Source organism: Cydia strobilella, chromosome 19 (genome assembly GCF_947568885.1).
Source record: "Cydia strobilella chromosome 19, ilCydStro3.1, whole genome shotgun sequence".
Taxonomy (NCBI): domain Eukaryota; kingdom Metazoa; phylum Arthropoda; class Insecta; order Lepidoptera; family Tortricidae; genus Cydia; species Cydia strobilella.
The window spans coordinates 6643497-6661905 of record NC_086059.1 but is presented as its reverse complement, the minus strand read 5'-3'; the positions used below and the strand labels follow the sequence as shown (position 1 = coordinate 6661905).

The following is an 18409-nucleotide window of genomic DNA, read 5'->3' as shown; positions in this document are numbered from 1 at the left end:
AAATGCTTAAATGTTTAGGAAAAGTGCTTTTATAGTGTTTAGACGCAAAATTCAGTTTTTTCATTCGGTTTTAGTGTCAGTTAGGCCAGGATTACACTTGTAAGTTTTACTTACGTTAGTAGGGACAGGGACAACGCTATTTGCTAGAATGAGATAACGATATTCATATCTCATTCTGTAGTATAGCTGTGTCCCTACTTACGTAAGTAAAACTTACAAGTGTAATCCTGGCTTTAATTATATTTTGTTACATATTTTACAACAGTTAATTTTTACGCAATGTATGGGGTTCTCACTACATTTTCAATTAGTGCAACCTTTTAACGTTATTCGATTCCTTTGAAATTTAGTGTAGACAGTTTTTAATTTAGGGAGACTCGATTAGTGGGAATACTGGGAATATCACAACTTTTTTTTCTGCATACAAAAGTTAAACACCCAAACATATATAGGTATATTATGTTACACTAATGTCGATACTTTCCTTTCTTTAACCAATATTCCTTGATCATATCACTGCCCTTCTCGCCTATCATGATAATGGGAGCGTTGGTGTTCCCACTCACCATGAGCGGCATGATGCTACCGTCGATGACGCGGAGCCCCTCCACCCCGTACACCCGGAGCTCGTCGTCCACCACCGCGTCGGGGTCATAGTACGGGCCCATCTTGGCGGTCCCCACCGGGTGATACACCGTCCTCGTAAACTGTCGGATCATACACTCCCAAAACGCATCACTGAAACGTGGTACATTTTTACAAGCAGGAAAAATGTTAGGATTAAATCTTGATTCGAAATACTGCATAGCCTTCGTTTTCGACAGAGCATACACGATCTTCACTCCTTCGACCAGAGTTTTTATATCCATATCGTTTTCATCTGTGAAGTAATAGGGGTAAATAAGGGGAGGGTCATAGGGGTCGGCACTTCTTAGCTGTATGCGACCTTTGCTGTATGGTCTCAACAACATAGGCATGATGGACCACGTCGGCTTAGTGACCGGTGCAAACACTGCATTAAAAAAATCTTCAGTAACTCCTTGAATCGTTTTTATCACTTTTCCTTTATCATAACTTGTGGTTCCAGTTTGAAAGTGAAACTCGATATCGGGAAAATCGTCACTCGCGTTTGCATATTTAGTGTTAACAAACGCTAAACCTTCAACTCCTCCCAGGATAGTCAAAGGTCCTGTCCCATTAACGGTATAATTCATTATAGTGCTTAACGATCCACACTCAAAATTAACTGCTTCCTGTGCATTTTTCTGCAGTAAGAAGTTAATCCCTCCTGCAGCTACGTGGTCTTGCAAGTTATAACCAACTTTTAAGTTTTGAATTACCGGTATTCGGTGTTTGGTTAATTCTTCAGTTGGCCCTATGCCAGATAACATTAACAGCTGAGCTGAATTAATTGACCCAGCTGATAATATCACTTCTTTCCGGGCTCTGACGCGATTGATCTTGTTGTTCTTAACAAATTCGACACCAAATGCGGTTTTTGTTTTGGGGTCTATTAGCACTTTAGTTACAAATGAGTTTAATGATATGTGGAGATTCGGACGCTTTTTAACTGGCCTTAGAAATGCTTTGGCAGTAGAGCACCGACTGCCGTTTCGAATCGTGCCCTGAGCAATCATAAACCCGGCTTGTTTTTCACCATTGATATCCCTATTCTCGTACCCTAATTCTTTCCCAGCTTCGACGAAATATTCAACCAGGGGTGTGTGATAAGGAGCCTCAGATACAGTTAAATATCCTCCTTTGCCATGATAAGGAGTATCTGCCAAGGAAGGGTTTTGGTTATCTTCTGATTTTTTAAAATAGTATAGTACATCGTCGTATCCCCATCCTTTATTGCCTAAGGATTGCCAAGTGTCGTAATCTCTCCTGTTGCCCCTCAAGTAGAGCATGTAGTTCAGAACGGAGCTGCCACCAAGAACTTTTCCACGGGGCCAGCGGCACCTACCGCCTTCCAATGCTGTAAACAAAATAAATAATAGATTTAATAAACAAACATTTGTTTATTTCTACATATCTTGTCACGAAAATAACCCTATATATTTGTGCCCGTAATTTGTAAGTATTTTGTAAGCATTAAATAAACCACGGTTAATAACAGGTAGTGTCTTTGTTAATATTATTTATTAATTTATTTAATATTTTATTCAGGTAACAAGGCACATATTGCGAATTCCATACATTTATACAGTCAAAAGAAAGGCGTTAACGTCCAGTGTCTTCTAGACAAACAAAATAAGAAAAGAACAATTGGATTGTTTTAATGTAAATAAAGCAATTCCTACAAAAAAAAATGTATAAGGGAATTTTCAACTTATTTTTATTTTATAAATTTTGTTTTATAATTCAGACACTACACTACATAGTATAAAACAGGTTTTGTGTAACCCGTGCGAAGCCGGGGCGGGTCGCTATTATAGAACTTACCCAAACAGCAGTTTTCATTGGGCTCTGTAGAATATTGCCAGTCTATTTCACTCTTTTGTAAGTATCCAGCGAACAGAGGAATATCAGATATTTCAGTCTCATCACCACCAGCTTCTAGTAGAAGAATATTCCAGTTTCTATTTTCGGATAATCTGTTTGCCACCACGGAACCTGAAACATTAGGATAGAGCCGTGATCGCCTTACGGTTGGGTATCGATTAACTGTGACGGGTGTGAATAAATTACATGACGAGTTAACGTCTGAACGTTAGGGGCCTGCATAGAAAGCTTTATCTAAGTAATTGCTCAGAACTGTGATTCCAGATTTCAGAGCATGATGTCGCAAATGTTTAAATTTATGTAATATCTATGGTGGCATAGGTAATTACTTACCTGCAGAACCCGCACCCACTATGATGAAGTCGTATTCAAATAGAAGTTTAGACTCCTCGATGTCGGGAATGCAACCTTCTGGGTATTTTACATCGTACTTGTGGAAATTGAAGTAGGCTATGGCCGCTAGCAACAATGGAATGTAGCATGACGTCTGGAAAATACAATTTATTTAAATTTCGTCATGATTACAAAAACCTAGTCATTTCTTAAAAATAAGAAATAAAAATGTTGAACATAACGGCCACAAACTATAGACAATTACTACTGCAATGGCGGCAGGTGAGTACTGTGGACCCTTCAACCTTTTCGACGCCGTGTCAAACACAAAAGCTGTCATCCAGACGCCACGTCACCAAAGTGTCAAAACTGAAATTGAACTTTATCCATATGCATGTAGGTCTATGTTGCTCTGTGGTCTATGACGGATTAATCGGTCTTTGGCGTTGGACCTAAGGTGCGTATATATCGGTCATTCGCGTCCAAAAGGTTAAAACTTTATATGGATTAGGCCAAAGCGATAATATACTGCATTTTGCGAATCTCTGGTGATGTCTTTAAGCCAAGTTACTCACGCTTGACGGTGACGCCGTTCGCCATACGAATTACGAATACATACGAATGTCTAAGGCGTCTCGGGTTAATGACACCAGTAGGATGGAAAATAAATTTCTAGAACTAAAATTGAATGGGACAATTATTACCAACCTTCATGGCAGTGTTAATGACCATGCAGGCCAGGAAGTCAGGCCTGCCAAGTATGGCGCTCATGGTGTCTCCAGTTATTCAGACCTGTACACAAAATCATTCTAATTTTATATTTAAGACAGAAGACGCCGTTATAATTTTTACACGATTAATTTATTGACGCATTGTAGGTAAAGCTGTAGTGCTACATGGGCACTATTTCGAGGTGTATGGTATATGTAAGACCATCGATCACCGGTCAAAACTCATGATGCCAGGAATAACAACAGCACACGACGGTGACCCTGAAGTCTATAATTGCATGAAAATAATAATATTACTGCATGTACCTACACAGCAATAAATTAGTTCGTAGTCCGACATTAGTTACCAGACAACATAAAGTATGGTTGGGTATGCTTTTTTGACGCTCTTTAGCACTCACGACAATTGCAGAACTTGTAAAATTTGTATTTGATTAAAATTAAAGTAATCTTAGAATCATAAATCGGTTACCGATTTATTTTCTATAACTTACCCTAGTCCCAGCTAAAAATCGATGAAAACAGTTTGTACGTGATTCCGGCTTTTTATTATAGACGCTTTTGCGTAATTATGTCTTTAGGTTATGAAAGGAGCAGTAACACTTCTTTCAAATTGATTACGGTGCTATCATCTATGCAAAACAACGACACGTTTCTATAAATATGAAATAGTTCCAAAAATTAAATGTTTACTTCACTTCGAGTAGAATATTATGCCTATTTTTTAGAATGACGCTAAATAGAAACCACAACTATGAGCGTTCCTATTTCCATTGTGGGGTGGGTTATGAGACTTATGAGCTTATGAGCGACTAAAATACATTGCTACTGATTTTCGTACCGTAGAGGTATGTACTTTGTCATTGAATTGATGAGAAATGACAAAACTTGTAAATGTAACAAATGTAGAATTTAATAATTTAATTTTATTACTATTTACTTATGTCTAATATTTACAATATAGAAAACATGAGTCAATAAATAAAAGATGACGTTAGATGATGACTTCAAAATTAAAAATTGACATAAAAACACATATAATACTGGGATCATTTAGAATTGGTTTGAATTCAATCCAAATCGTTATCAGTGATAGTATCGCGATATTCTTCTCTTTAGCCAAAACGCTTTTATCATGTCACTTCCTTTTTCGCCGATCATTATGATGGGAGCGTTGGTGTTGCCGCTAACCATCACGGGCATGATACTGCCGTCAATGACGCGTAAACCCTTCACTCCATACACTCGGAGTTCATCATCCACCACGGCTTCCGAGTCCCAGAAAGGTCCCATTTTAGCGGTCCCCACCGGATGATACACCGTCGCTGTGAACTGCCTGATCATGCACTCCCAGTACTTATCACTGTACCGTGGTACCGCCCTGCAAGCAGGGAAAACGTTAGGATTTAATATGGATCCGAAACGTTGAAATGCTTTGGTACTCGATAGAGCTACTGCAATCTTCACGCCTTCCACTAGGGTTTTAATGTCCTCTTCCTCTTTATCCGAAAAATAATTGGGGTAAATATATGGATAGTCGTACGGGTTTGCGCTCCGTAGTTGAATATAACCCTTGCTCTTAGGCCGTAGCAACATGGGCATAATTGACCAAACGTCCTTATTGTTGATCGGTCTAAAAACAGCATTGTAAAAATTTTCAGTTAATCCTTGAATCTTCCTTAACTGAGCACCTCCATCTGAACTTGTTGCGCCGCTCACAAAATGGAATTCAATATCCGGAAAATCATCAGTTGCGTTTGCATATTTGGTATTAACAAAAGCTAATCCCTCGACTCCTCCCAAAATAGTCAACGGACCAGTCCCTAAAACAGCGTATTCCATCATGGTGCTCACTGATTGCAAACGGTTTTCAACTATAGCTACATCTTTGTTAATCATAAAGGTGAGTCCTCCAAGTGCAACGTGGTCTTGCAGGTTCTGTCCGACCTTCAAATCTTGTAGTACCGTTATTCGGTGTTTGGTCAACTCTTCAGAAGGACCTATACCGGATAACATTAACAACTGAGGTGAATTGATGGAACCTGCGGACAATATTACTTCCTTTCGGGCTCGAATCCGATGGATCATTTTGTTCTTCACAAATTCGACACCAAATGCTATTTTAGTTCGCGGGTCTATTAACACTTTTGTCACAAATGAATTTATGGATATGTGGAGACTCGGACGATTTTTAGCAGGTCTTAAAAACGCTTTGGACGTAGAGCACCGACTGCCACGCCGAGTCGTCCCCTGAGCAACCATGAAACCCGTTTGTTTTTCACCATTGATATCTCTGTTCATGTATCCCAACTCTACTCCAGCGTCGATGAAACTAGTTGCCAAAGGTGTTCTGTAAGGAGCTTCCGCCACGGTTAAATATCCTCCTGTGTTGTGATAAGGTGTTTGTGCTAAGGATGGATTCTGGTTGTCTTCCGATTTCTTAAAGTAGTAAAGAACGTCTTTGTAGCCCCATCCCTTGTTGCCTAAGGATTCCCAGATATCGTAGTCTTTTTTGTTTCCACGTAAGTAAAGCATGTAGTTTAAAACGGAGCTGCCACCAAGAACTTTTCCACGCGGCCAGTTGCACCTGCCGTCTTTCATTGCTGTAAATAAAAAAAGGAGGCTCTTTAGTACTATTTAGATACAAGATACAAGTCGAGAGGTGTTTGAATTATTGATTTATTCTCTTTTAAAATTCATTTATTTAGTTATCTAAGGCGATCACATCGGGATTCGAACCCATGGCTAAGGGGTCGCTAATCCAGTTGTATTACTTCCTATTCCTAATTATGTGCTTAATGGAAAAAAAATATTTCAAATCTCGAGCCTTGTACTTTCATTGATTAATACCATATAATTACCTAAACAGAATCCATTATGAGGCTCCGTCTTGTAGGCCCAGTCCAGCTGGCTATGTTGTAGATACCCGGCAAGCAGAGGAACGTCGGATATCTCCGTCTCATGGCCTCCAGCTTCTAGGAGTAGGATTTTCCAGTAGCCTACTTCTGATAGTCTGTTCGCCAAGACGGCTCCTGAAATATTCGTTTTTGAATGATTAACCCAGTGCCTTCTCGTTTAGAAAAGAAAATCAAGTGTAGACTCTTCGTAACTTCTTTTATTCATTCACAACTTACTTCATAAATAAATATAAGTAAGGTTTCCAAACAAGATACAATTGGCTAAGTGAAGAAAAGAATAGTCTGAGTAGATCCTGTCACTATACTTACTATCACGTAAACCAACATCATTAGATTAACATCACAGCATTTTACGACACTTTTAAGAGATCTTGGAGCTCAATGGAATACAGGAATTGGATTGGATGCACAATGAGTTATAGTACTCACCAGCAGAACTGATGCCCACTATGCTAAAGTCGTACTCGGCTGGCACACAAGACTCCTCCTCGTTTTCCGGGTCGGTCTGTTCGTACTGGAAATACGCAATTGTCGCTACCAACGGGTCCTATCCCGGATAGTCTGGAGTCTGGCTTGTGACGAGTTATAAAATAGCGATGTGACGACTCACCAGCAGAACCGGCGCCCACTATGATAAAGTCGTACTCCGCCAACATGCGAGACTCCTCGATGTCTGCGGGCCTTCCCTCCGGGTCGGTCTGTTCGTACTGGAAGTACGCTATGGTCGCCACCAACATTGGGACGAACCATGCCATCTGGAAACAACAAACCTCTTTCAATACTTGTACAAGTTATTGATCTCCACTTTTAGAAAATGTCTATTCGCTTACTTGTATTTTGGTAGAGTTCGCGTGAAAAAGTATAATAATTATACCATAAGTTTCAAAGGTCACCCAACTTATTACTTTATTTAATAGTGATTTATTTCTCTTTGTTCTAGGGGTCTACCCTGCTTCAGTTAAAACCTGCTAACTTTCAAAATAATTAAATTAAATTTAAAAGAAATGATTCCTCGACTTGATCGATCAAGTTATATAGCTCAGGTAAAACGTCTTTTCTGTACCCGAAAGTAAAATGTCACAAAATTGTCGACATTTGTTATATTTAAAAAAGAAGACTTAAATCTGTATATGAGGCCCCCCAAGTTGTAGAAAGAGGTGCCATATTACCTGCATACCTGCGGATATGGCGGTGCCGGCGATGGCGTCCGCCGCCGCTGTCATCAGGGAACTCATGTTGTCTCCTGAAATATAAACACACACACACATGACACACACATACACATGCATATACATACATTATATTTATACAGCACACCACACAAAATAAATATTGAAGAAAGGGTGGCCATTGGGGTATTGTCGTTCTACAGTGGTGATGGGGAAAGGGAAACAGGAAAGCGCTGTGCTTTCCTGTGAACATACTCGTAATGGACGGACCACCTCATGAGTACCGAGGGAAACGTATAAAAAATAAAGAATTAAACAACAGGCAACCTCATTCCAGGTGAGTGATCGCTTCCAGAAAACAATAATGGTTTGAGTCAATTTACCTATTTATCAAGCCTTATTATTAAATTATTAGTTATTAGTCAATGGTGTTAATTAACTGAATGTCACAATAATTGCATACCGGTGTAACAACAATGCGTGTCATATTCATAGTTGCGCGGCTGCAGGCTCCGATAATAACTATAGAAAATATTATACAAATTCAGTTTTACGTACATACTTAAGACAGTTCAAAAGCGAATAGGTACATAATAAAGTCATATGTATGTATAAAACTTTTTAGTTCAAGCTGTTCGACTTGGTTCGGCTTCTTGGATAGGACATATAACTAATTCAGTTACATAAAAGGAACAAGAGTGATATAGGTTAACAACGATAGCCCAGTTACCAATCAGTCTGTCAATGTCTGTCGTTAGTCTAACAGTAAATAACGTTTATAAACTCATAGCATCACAAAAGCGGCGGCCTTAATAGCCACGACGTGACGATTTTGCATTTAGCACAGTTGTCTAAAAATATCGTAAAGATTTTTGATTCTTATTCCACATAGACATAAATTCCTAGTAGGAAAGGTTCAGTTTAACATAACGGTGCCGGTATGTCGGATGAATTTGTTAAAATAAAAGCAAACTGTGTTTTACTGTGATTTGTTGTTGTGTGCAGGTAACACAACAAAATCAAATCAAGTTCAAACAATTATCACGCAGTTAATAGAATTTTCTTCTACAAGTTCGTTCAATATCGATCATAAAAAATCTAGACTGATAAATAAGAAATTCCGGTGAAAAGTAGTTACGTAATGTACTTGTATTTAAGTATAGATGTGTCAGTTGCGAAAAGTTTGAATAATCCTCGAAAATTTCATGATAAATTGACTGGAAACAAAGAAACATTTAATTTTGTATCGTAGTGTACATTACGGGGCCTTAATATACTTATTAAAACCCAAAATTATATTTTTAAACTATTTAATTGACGATGAACGTCTTACATGGTAGACATGAAATGATGCAAGGGGTGGGTAGGTATATAAAATTATTAATGGCGGTGCTGTAAGCGCCTATCGAAAGTTGAAGGCAACGAATCTTCAATCGTAGTCCAGCTTCAGGGATCTGAACATCTTCCCGCCTCGTTGAAAGGAACAGCCTTTCAAAACTTCAAGTCCTCCGGTGATGGTAGAGGGCAGAGGCGAACGAGTGGTCGTCGTACGCATCCCTTTGTTGTGGTTACGTCTGCAACCCTGGCAACACCATCGGCTCCCGGGAACAAGTGCGTAACTCTTCCAAGGCGCCAGTATAGCGGCGGGCACGTGGTCTTCATGGAGCAGAACCAAGTCACCCACATTGAGTTTGGCAGTGTTTGTTCTCCATTTGTTTCTCTCTTGTAATTCGCATATATATTCTCGCTGCCATCTATTCCAAAAATGCTGGCGTATCTTTTCTATCCTAGCATAACGTTGAAGAGACATCTCCTGGCGGTTCTCCAGTGCAGGCGACGGCAGTGCAGTCAGTGGTCTTCCGATTAAGAAGTGCCCTGGAGAGAGGGAAAGGAGGTCGTCAGGGGACGTAGACATGGGGCACAAGGGACGACTGTTAAGAATAGCTTCCGCTTGCGCAAATAAAGTTCCTATCTCCTCAAATGTCAAATGACTATTGCCTATTACACGTTTTATATGGTGCTTTGCGGATTTTACTCCGGCCTCCCAGATACCGCCGAAGTGAGGTGCGTAAGTTGGAGTGAATATAAACTTTATGTATTCTTGATTTGCAAAATCAGACAAAGGTTCCTGATTAGCTTTTATAAATTGACCTATTTCTTTAGCCGCGGAGACGAAGTTTCGACCATTGTCACAGAATATTTCCGCAGGCTTGCCTCTTCGCGCAATGAACCTCCTAAGAGTCATTATGAAAGCATTTTTTGTTAGATCACTAACCGCTTCTAAGTGTAAACATTTATAGCGTAAACACACAAACAGACATAAATAGCATTTTATTAATTTAGCACCTCTACCCTTTCTACTTAAAATGTAAAAAGGTCCCGCAAAATCTAAACCTACTGATATAAACGGAAAGTCCGCATTTATTCTCGTGAGCTGGGAGATTACCCATTTTTGGGGTCAGAGTCTGACCGCGAGCACGCCTGCATCGCATGCAATTGTTTACAGTGCGCTGAGCAAGGCGTCTTCCATTTATTGGCCATATAGTTTCCTTAACAAGGGACAGCAATAATTGAGGAGGCGCGTGCATATTTTTTATGTGCACATTAGCAAATATAAGTTTCGATAATCGATGAGACGCGTGAAGCAAAATTTGGTGCTTCTTTTCATACGGATAATCAGATGCATCGATTCGACCGCCAACCCTAATCACCTTATCGTTATCTAGAAAAGGTGAAAGCTTTAGTATTTTAGATTTAGAGCTCAACGGTTTAGACTTAGTAAGCATCTCGTTCTCATCTTGGAATGATTGTTTTTGAGCGACTAAACAGAGAAATTTAAACGATTCTTTCAACTCGTCAACAGTTAAAACACCTACTCGCTTATTTTTAGGATTTTTTAGATTAAATATCATTCTTTTGACATATGCAAACGTTCTTTGCAATTTATTTAGCGTAGAATATTTTTCGAAGTCTACGATGGGAGTTTCTAAATTTACAACATAACATTTAGTTTCGGGCAAGTCATCAATTTTAAGATTATTTAAAATTGGCCATTTGGATTCATCTTCAGTTAAAAATGTGGGGCCAAACCACCACCTTTGGAAGCTGGCAGGCATCCACTCCCCGCGAAATTAAGTCAGCTGGATTTGCAGAGGTAGGCACATACCTCCACGTTGATTCTTTAGTCTTTTCTAAAATTTCATTTATGCGATTAGCTACAAATACCTTTAGTTTAGCAGATTTATTGAGCAACCAGCACAACACGATACTTGAGTCGCACCAATGCACGACACGATCCGGTTTGTATCTTAGAGAGTCTAGGACTGCCCTGCTGAGCCTGGCAGCCAGCAGCGCAGCACCACGCTCCTGCCTCGGCATGGTCGTAGGCGACTGTTGGGCGACTTTCGATTTAGAGCATAGCAGCCGTACAGTGACGTCACCGTTTTCAGACACAGACTTCATATAAATACAGGCACCAAGGGCCGACTGTGATGCGTCAGTGAAAACGTGCATTTCAATCAATTTTGGTGAATCACATAAAACTCGCCTATCTATTTTGAGATTTTGTATGAATGGTAAGTTTTCGACAAATTTCTCCCACTCCTTTTTAATGAAATCAGGAACAGGTAAGTCCCAATCTATTTTGAGCTCCCATAATTTTTGTAGAAGCATTTTTGGTTTAATTATGCATAGACTTAAACAACCTAGTGGGTCAAAAATTTTAAATGAGTTTGACATAATGTATCTTTTAGTTATGACATCACTCGGAATAGGATCTTTCACAGGAAAGCTTAACTTATCATTAACTGGGCTCCATCCTAACCCGAGAGTGCTAGCTGATTCACTAATGATTAAATTTTCTTGTGTATTTATGTTAGAATCTTCAAACAAAGACGATAAGTTACTTTTGTATTTTCTTAAATTAAAACATCCTGTCTTTAGTGCCTCAGAAACAGATTTTTGTATATATTTTAGTTCGTGTTCAGTATTAGCTCCAGTGATCAGGTCATCAACATAGAAATCCCTTTGTATTATAGTTTTGGTGAGCTGATCACTCTGCTCCTCTCCGACTTGAAATAAACATCGCGTGCTCAAATAGCTCGCACTTCCGGTACCGTAAGTGAGAGTATTCAATCGCAGCGTTTTAAGGGGGCTGGACTCATCTTCTCTCCATACTATCAATTGCAGATTTCGGTCATCGTCGTGAACTTGAACCTGGCGGTACATTTTCTCGATATCACCAGAGAGAATGTACCGGTATTGTCGCGCTCTAACTAGAATGGAGAAGAGAGAGTCCTGGACATTAGGCCCCACCAAAAGAATGTCATTGAGTGATTTGCCAGAGGAGGAAGCAGCTGACGCGTCGTACACGACGCGAAGAGATGTAGATTCACTATTTTTAAAAACAGCATGATGGCACAAAAAATAGTTAGGATTTGGTTTGAGCAAGCTAGACTCAGACAGATGGCCTAGCTCTGCATATTCATTTATGAATGTAGTGTATTCGGATTTCAAGGTCGGATTTCGCTTGAATTTTCGTTCCAAATTTAAAAATCTTCTTTTAGCTAAGTTGTAGGAATCCCCAAGACATTCAGGTGATTCAGTTAACGGCAATTTAACGCAAAATCTACCGCTTTCTAGTCGTATAGTGTTAGTTAGGAAATGATCTTCACATTCCTGCTCATTTTGATTTAAAATATTTTTGTTAGGAACCTCTTCGGTCTCCCAGAATTTAGTTAGCATATTTTCAATATTTTGTTGTGATTTAGTGATAATTGCATGATTACAATTAATTTTATTTTGATTTTTGTTATTTTGATCTTTAGTATTTTGGTTGTTAGTATTAGTATTTATTCGTCCGCATATTAACCAACCCAATTTAGAATTTCGTAGTGTAGGCATAGAGGGACCCAGAGAACGCTTTTCGGTACCTAGGATGTCCCAGAATATGTCCGCGCCGATCAAAATCTCGACCTCGCCTGGTTGGTTAAAATCGGGATCCGCTAGCCGGATATGTTTAGGTATCCGTAGACTTTGGACATCTACTGGACGTTCACGTATGTTGCCTGTTAGCTCCTTTAGCACAAAGCACGATAAGGCAACTTTATATGGATTATTTAGTGAATGAATTTGCGTAGTACATCTTTCGACAATGTTGTCTACACATTTATTACCGGCTCCTATCAGATTTATGCAGTCGATAGGATTCGATTGTAATGACAATCTTTCTTTTAACGATTCTTTGATAAATGAGAGCTCACTTCCGTTATCTAAGAAAGCTCGTACTCTTTCTTTTTGATTTGTTTTAGGATTACACACTTCGATTATTGCAGTAGACAAAAGCCCTCGGCTATTGTCTAAGTCAAAAAAGTTTACCGCTGATGATGTGTTGCTGACCGTAGCAGCATTACTTATTATGCCCGAACTAGGCTCGTGAAGCAAGCTGTTGTGCCTCTGTTTACAATCCCGACAAGGACCTCCACGACACTCATTGACCGGATGGCCTTGCCTAAGGCAGTTGGCACACAACTTGTAATTCGCGACGTCGGCTAATTTGTCTTTCATACTTTTAGCAGCAAAAGTAGGGCAATCGTATATTCTATGGTTGTCGCTACATATTATACATACAGCAGTACCAGGTGTATAATGATTTTGTTGAAAATTTGGCTTTGATTTTTGATAAACACCTGCAAATGATTTTATTTTGTTATTGTTGAAACTATTATTTTGGTGATTAGGTGCTGGCGGGCTTGGTCGCGACGTAGAAGGTAAAAATTTAGAAGTACCGGTCTCATGTTTGTTGCGATTTAGTGCTTCAAGGACGTCCGCGCGATTAAATAAAAATTTATGAAATTGATCTAAAGTAGGAACGTCATCGAGCGTGTTACGGTACTCTTCCCATTTCATTAGAGTTTGGCCGTCTAATTTAGACGTTAACATGAATATAACAAGCATATCCCACTTGTCGGTCGGCTGTCCCAAACTCGACAATGCTCTCAAATTTTTAGTGACATGATCGACTAAGAAACGAAGTGCCTTTTCGGACTCACGGGCGGGCGCTTGTATGTTAAACAGTGAACTTAAATGGTGGTTAACAAGCAACCTTTTATTATTGTAGCGATCACCCAATAATTTCCAGGCTTCTTCATAGTTAGCAGAAGACACTTCTAAGTTAGAAATAATTCTAGCCGCATCCCCCTCCAAGTAGGATATGAGGTAGTGAAATTTATGTATAGGCTTTATACGTTCATTTTTGTGAATAAGATTTTCGAATGTATCACGAAACTCAAGCCAGCGGAAATAGGCACCATCGAATTTAGAAATTTGTATTTGTGGCAATTTAAAGCCTTGATCCTGATGATCGTGAGTACATTGAGCAGGCACAGGAACAGCGCCCGAATTGCGTCGTTCCATTTCGATCGTACTGAATTTTTCAATTAATGTTTTGGCCTTTGCAATGTTTGTAATAATATTTTGCTCAATCATCTCGCGTTCATCAAGCTCAGTCGATAATTGGTCAGCATTCAGGACCTCAATCTCATTTTGCACTGTGTCGAACTTGGATGACAAACCCTCAAGCTTGCTAAGCTTAAGACTAAGCTCAGCCAATTCAATATTAGAAATATCCTCCTTTGTACTCAACGTATTTATATAAATTTTAAATTTAGTAATTTGTCCTTTAATTGAACTTCGCGAAACAGTTAATTCTTTCAAGCGTTTTGCGGCCAAAGCCTTTTGTTTCTCATCCTCGCTCGACATTGTTATTATTTAGTTTTACGACTTTTACGTAAACAAAAACTGTTAACTATAAAAAAGATAACAAAAGGTTTATCTCACGCTCCTCACTACGGTGTACTTGCCGCTGGGAGTCCGGCTGTGCGAGCTCAGCTGACTGGTAGCTTCTTGATATTTTAACTGGACTTGCTACGCTGAACCGCACCGTGACGATTCTGGAATATTCGGCGAAATACTTTAAATACAATGAAATTATTATTAAATGAGGTCAAAATGAGGGCTAATTGAAAAGATGAAACCAATTTGTAAAGTATTTGTGAATTGTATGTTAAATTGTAGGTTAAATTGTATTCGAAAAAATGGTAAAATTGTTTTTAAGTTTTAGCAATAATTTACGTTAATTTGTCTCGAAAGTAGTTTGTTTTTAATGAAATATGTAAATAATGTTTAGAATGAAACTAATTAAGCATGGGCCACCATATGATTTAGAGATTGTAATTGAAATATTAGGTTGAAAGTACGATATTACCAAAGAATGTAACTAGATATAAATTGATTTGTTTTGACGATATTTTTGTGTATTTGCGTAGGTGGAAGTATAATATACCTCTTTAAGAGTATCTAAAAGAAAATTGTTTACAATCTTGACTATTAGATGAATGATTTGGGGCTTTGAAAGGACAAAGGAAGGGCACTTAGCTCTGGCAATTGCTTCGACGCGCAGGGTGAACTTTCGACGTAGCACTGCACTGCACTCCACAATCCAGCCAAGATTTACTCTTCAGTCTTCATCCAGGGACAGGAATCTTCTAGATGTTACTGCATACGCGCCTTTGCTGCATACGCGCCTTTGTACTATCGTACTTTCTTGATTTTTCTTGATTTTCGTAGGTTCCCCTCATGGGCCACCAATTAATGTATTGTAGTGTACATTACGGGGCCTTAATATACTTATTAAAACCCAAAATTATATTTTTAAACTATTTAATTGACGATGAACGTCTTACATGGTAGACAACGAATCTTCAAATGGAAAAAATTGTTTTTCGTACAAATTTAGAGAATTTTCCAAAATTTTACCACATGGAAATTTTGCAATTTTGGAAAGTTTTCGACGATAATAGTTTGATTCTTGGGAGTACTTATGTATGAAATAAGTACAAAGTGGGTGAAGTCGTTACATCAGCCTCAAAAAGCACCGTTCGACGGCATTGTGCTGCACATAGAAAATATGTTTTATTTTAACGAAATTATCGCGTAAATAGATCTTATATTTTTCTAAATCTAACTTAAGTATACTAAGAATGTAGGAGTAGGACTTGTAGTTGACAGTAAACATCTTCGTCCTCCCATAGTCCGTCATACCCGTCTTGGTACCCTCGAAACGGGATGCGTACAGGCATTTTCCTAATGTAAAAAAAGTTTGTATGTACTTGATTGAATTACGTTAACAAAAATGATTAGCAAATACTGTCGTGTAGAAAGTATATTGATCAATGCTCTGTAACAACTTAGCTAGTTAACATCCAGAATGCTAAGAGGTTTCGGTGAAAATCTATTATGTAACGCTATTAAATTATGGCACTGGCATGTGGAATACCAATCAGTCGAGTTAACTGATGGAAAATTAATGTTTACGTCGAACACATATTAGGGATAGTGGCTGTGTTATAATAGTGTGTGTTTTTTCAATTATGAGGTAATAGTATGGAACGCTCATTTCTTTCTTGCGTAGAAAATGTATGGCTTAGTACTTTAAAGACAAAAAACCGGCCAAGTGCGAGTCGGACTCGCGCGCGAAAGGTTCCGTACCATTGCGCAAAAAGCGGAAAAAAAAATCACATTTGTTGTATGGGAGCCCCACTTAAATATTTATTTTATTCTGTTTCTAGTATTTGTTGTTATAGCGGCAACAGAAATACCTACATCATCTGTGAAAATTACTGTCTAGCTAACACGGTTCATGAGATACAGCCTGGTGACAGACGGACAGACAGACAGACAGACGGTCGGACAGCGGAGTCTTAGTAATAAGGTCCCGTTTTTACCCTTTGGGTACGGAACCCTAAAAACTATAGACGGTTGGTAAATGGGATCGTCATTAATTTTTGAATATATCCAAAACAAGTTATTCTTCGACTGGCCGTGAAAGCCGAAAGGATCCTTCTTAGTCGCACAATTCAAAGGCCAAGATCACTACATCTTATAAAACAAAGTGTTCCCCCCCCCCCCCCGCGTCTGTCGGTTTGTATGTTCGCGGGACGGATTGTCATGCGGTTTTCACCAATCAATAGAGTGATTCTTAAGGAAGCATGATTTGTTAAGGTTTCCCGTGCGAAGCCGGGGCGGGTCGTTATATAGTATTGTGTAAAAAGGATAACATTCTCCAAAAATTACCATAATTTCTAATTGGTATAGTAGAGAGCAGAAGGACCAATACATTAGGTTTTGTATAGACGCGATTGTTTAAACTATGGTCCAAATCATATTTAATTAGATTTTGATTATAACACTATAGACGGTTATATATATTTAGTATTTGTTGTATCTGTATCTCATGAACCGTGTTAGCTAGACAGTAATAGGTATCTCATAGGTAAGCGTGCTCCACCGTAGACCACATCATCACTTACCATCAGGTGGGATCGTGGTCAAACGCCTGCCTATTCATCATAAAAAAAAAAAAAAAAAAAACTAAACCATTGACGAATACAAATAAAATTAATAGAGGCGCAACAATAAAGAACACACCCGAAAACACGACCTTAAACAAATCCAGTGACTTAACAAATAATTTGATAACATTTGTTGTAGTCGTTTTAACAAAATCAACAAAGCATGTCTCGTAAGTGGCTGTAACTAATTTCCCAGCATGTTTTCAAATCAATACAATGCAGAAGATACTCGAACTTACCTTAATTTTCTATGCTTTCACGTCCTCATGTAACCAACAAGCCATCCAAAGGAAAACATCGGAAACAACTCATTCACCGTCCAAATTTCACTTCAACATTATTTTCGAGTCTGATAATGATAACAAAACACTTTCGCTTGCATATAACCTTCAACCGTTTAGAAGTTAAGAGCACTTCACTGAGAAACTCGTAACCACTATCCAATTACGAGTAAATTACGACTTTTGGTGTAAGGAGAATAAACTGTAGCTTAACACGGTGATCTCGACGCGCGCTTTACCGTTGGCTCGGTATGTGGCGGGCACTTTCTTCGGCTGCTGACGATCAACTCCTGCACGTAGTTCGTTTACCGGCGAAAGGTGGGAGCGATCCATTACATTGTTTGGATGGTGACAGGTGTTTTGGAACTCATTATATGTTGAGAAAAAAGGGAAGAAAATTGGTCGTTAAGTAATCAACACTCATTCATGAATAAGTGTCATAAAATTGGATGGTTGTTTTGTTTGGCCTGACTGTTGAAGAAAGACGGTAAAGTTTTTGAGTATATCTACTTATATCTAATCCTTTAAATAGTCCTGCAGCATGACTGCAGTGTGACGCGAATATTAATAATGAATTATAATCAGACTGGTTTAAACAATATTTTTAAACTTTTCGAATTATTCGATAAATATAAGCATTAGTAGTTTTTTTACCAAAAAAATCTACATTAATTTACATGATACTTGGTCAAGAACACAATGAGTAAAGCCGAATGGTTTGGCACCGGTGTTTAGTCAAAGCAATCATTGAAAGATAATTACAGACAAACAGTTTTGTTTGTACAATTAAAGCAAACACACTCGGAAACAGTCGGATGCGCAGCCGACCATGGCGTTGACTCATCCATGCAATGCATACTTATACTATACCCTCGTTATATGGATAAAGGAAGTATCATAGTTGTAAGAATCTTCTAGTTTTCTCTGCGTAATGTTAAGCCAAATTCGGTCAACGTAATATGTATTTATTTTATCATTAGTAGGTCTACATATCTTCCTTCAATAACAGTAAAAGCTGGCCAAGAGGCATGTCAGCAAGCCATGTTCTGTGTAGGGTTCCGT

At 38.7% G+C, this 18409-nt stretch overlaps 3 protein-coding genes and 1 pseudogene across 7 annotated transcripts in view; 1 reads left to right on the top strand and 3 right to left on the bottom strand.

The window, feature by feature from the left end:
• Window positions 1–18409, top strand: part of LOC134750242 (flotillin-2) — a 470025-nt gene that overhangs the window by 247991 nt on the left and 203625 nt on the right. The window lies entirely within an intron of this gene.
• On the bottom strand, window positions 196–3632 carry LOC134749840 (glucose dehydrogenase [FAD, quinone]-like). Its single transcript, XM_063684839.1, has 4 exons — window positions 3547–3632; window positions 2839–2992; window positions 2446–2616; window positions 196–1978 (listed from the first exon to the last, which is right to left on the bottom strand). Exons 1-4 carry the CDS (start codon window positions 3607–3609, stop codon window positions 468–470), a joined length of 1899 nt encoding a protein of 632 aa, XP_063540909.1. The 5' UTR covers window positions 3610–3632; the 3' UTR covers window positions 196–467.
• Window positions 4603–17702, bottom strand: LOC134749881 (glucose dehydrogenase [FAD, quinone]-like). Of its 2 annotated transcripts, none has more exons than XM_063684880.1 (5): window positions 17306–17702; window positions 7657–7730; window positions 7098–7242; window positions 6431–6601; window positions 4603–6172 (listed from the first exon to the last, which is right to left on the bottom strand). In XM_063684880.1, exons 2-5 carry the CDS (start codon window positions 7720–7722, stop codon window positions 4656–4658), a joined length of 1899 nt encoding a protein of 632 aa, XP_063540950.1. In that variant the 5' UTR covers window positions 7723–7730; window positions 17306–17702; the 3' UTR covers window positions 4603–4655. The 2 variants fall into 2 exon arrangements, with proteins under 2 accessions (XP_063540950.1, XP_063540951.1); XM_063684881.1 differs by having other exon boundaries at window positions 7665–7730.
• LOC134749865 (uncharacterized) lies at window positions 9110–10733 on the bottom strand (annotated as a pseudogene).

Bases quoted from the DNA above. Each gene is read 5' to 3' on its own strand.
- LOC134749840 (XM_063684839.1), bottom strand. From the start codon at position 3,609: ATGAGCGCCATACTTGGCAGGCCTGACTTCCTGGCCTGCATGGTCATT. The intron at 2,993-3,546 runs GTTGGTAATAAT...TGTATTTTCCAG, and splicing joins TCATTAACACTGCCATGAAG to ACGTCATGCTACATTCCATT. The intron at 2,617-2,838 runs GTAAGTAATTAC...CTAATGTTTCAG, and splicing joins AGTGGGTGCGGGTTCTGCAG to GTTCCGTGGTGGCAAACAGA.
- LOC134749881 (XM_063684880.1), bottom strand. From the start codon at position 7,722: ATGAGTTCCCTGATGACAGCGGCGGCGGACGCCATCGCCGGCACCGCC. The intron at 6,602-7,097 runs GTGAGTCGTCAC...CGAATATTTCAG, and splicing joins AGTGGGCGCCGGTTCTGCTG to GAGCCGTCTTGGCGAACAGA. The intron at 6,173-6,430 runs GTAATTATATGG...TTTTATTTACAG, and splicing joins TCATAATGGATTCTGTTTAG to CAATGAAAGACGGCAGGTGC.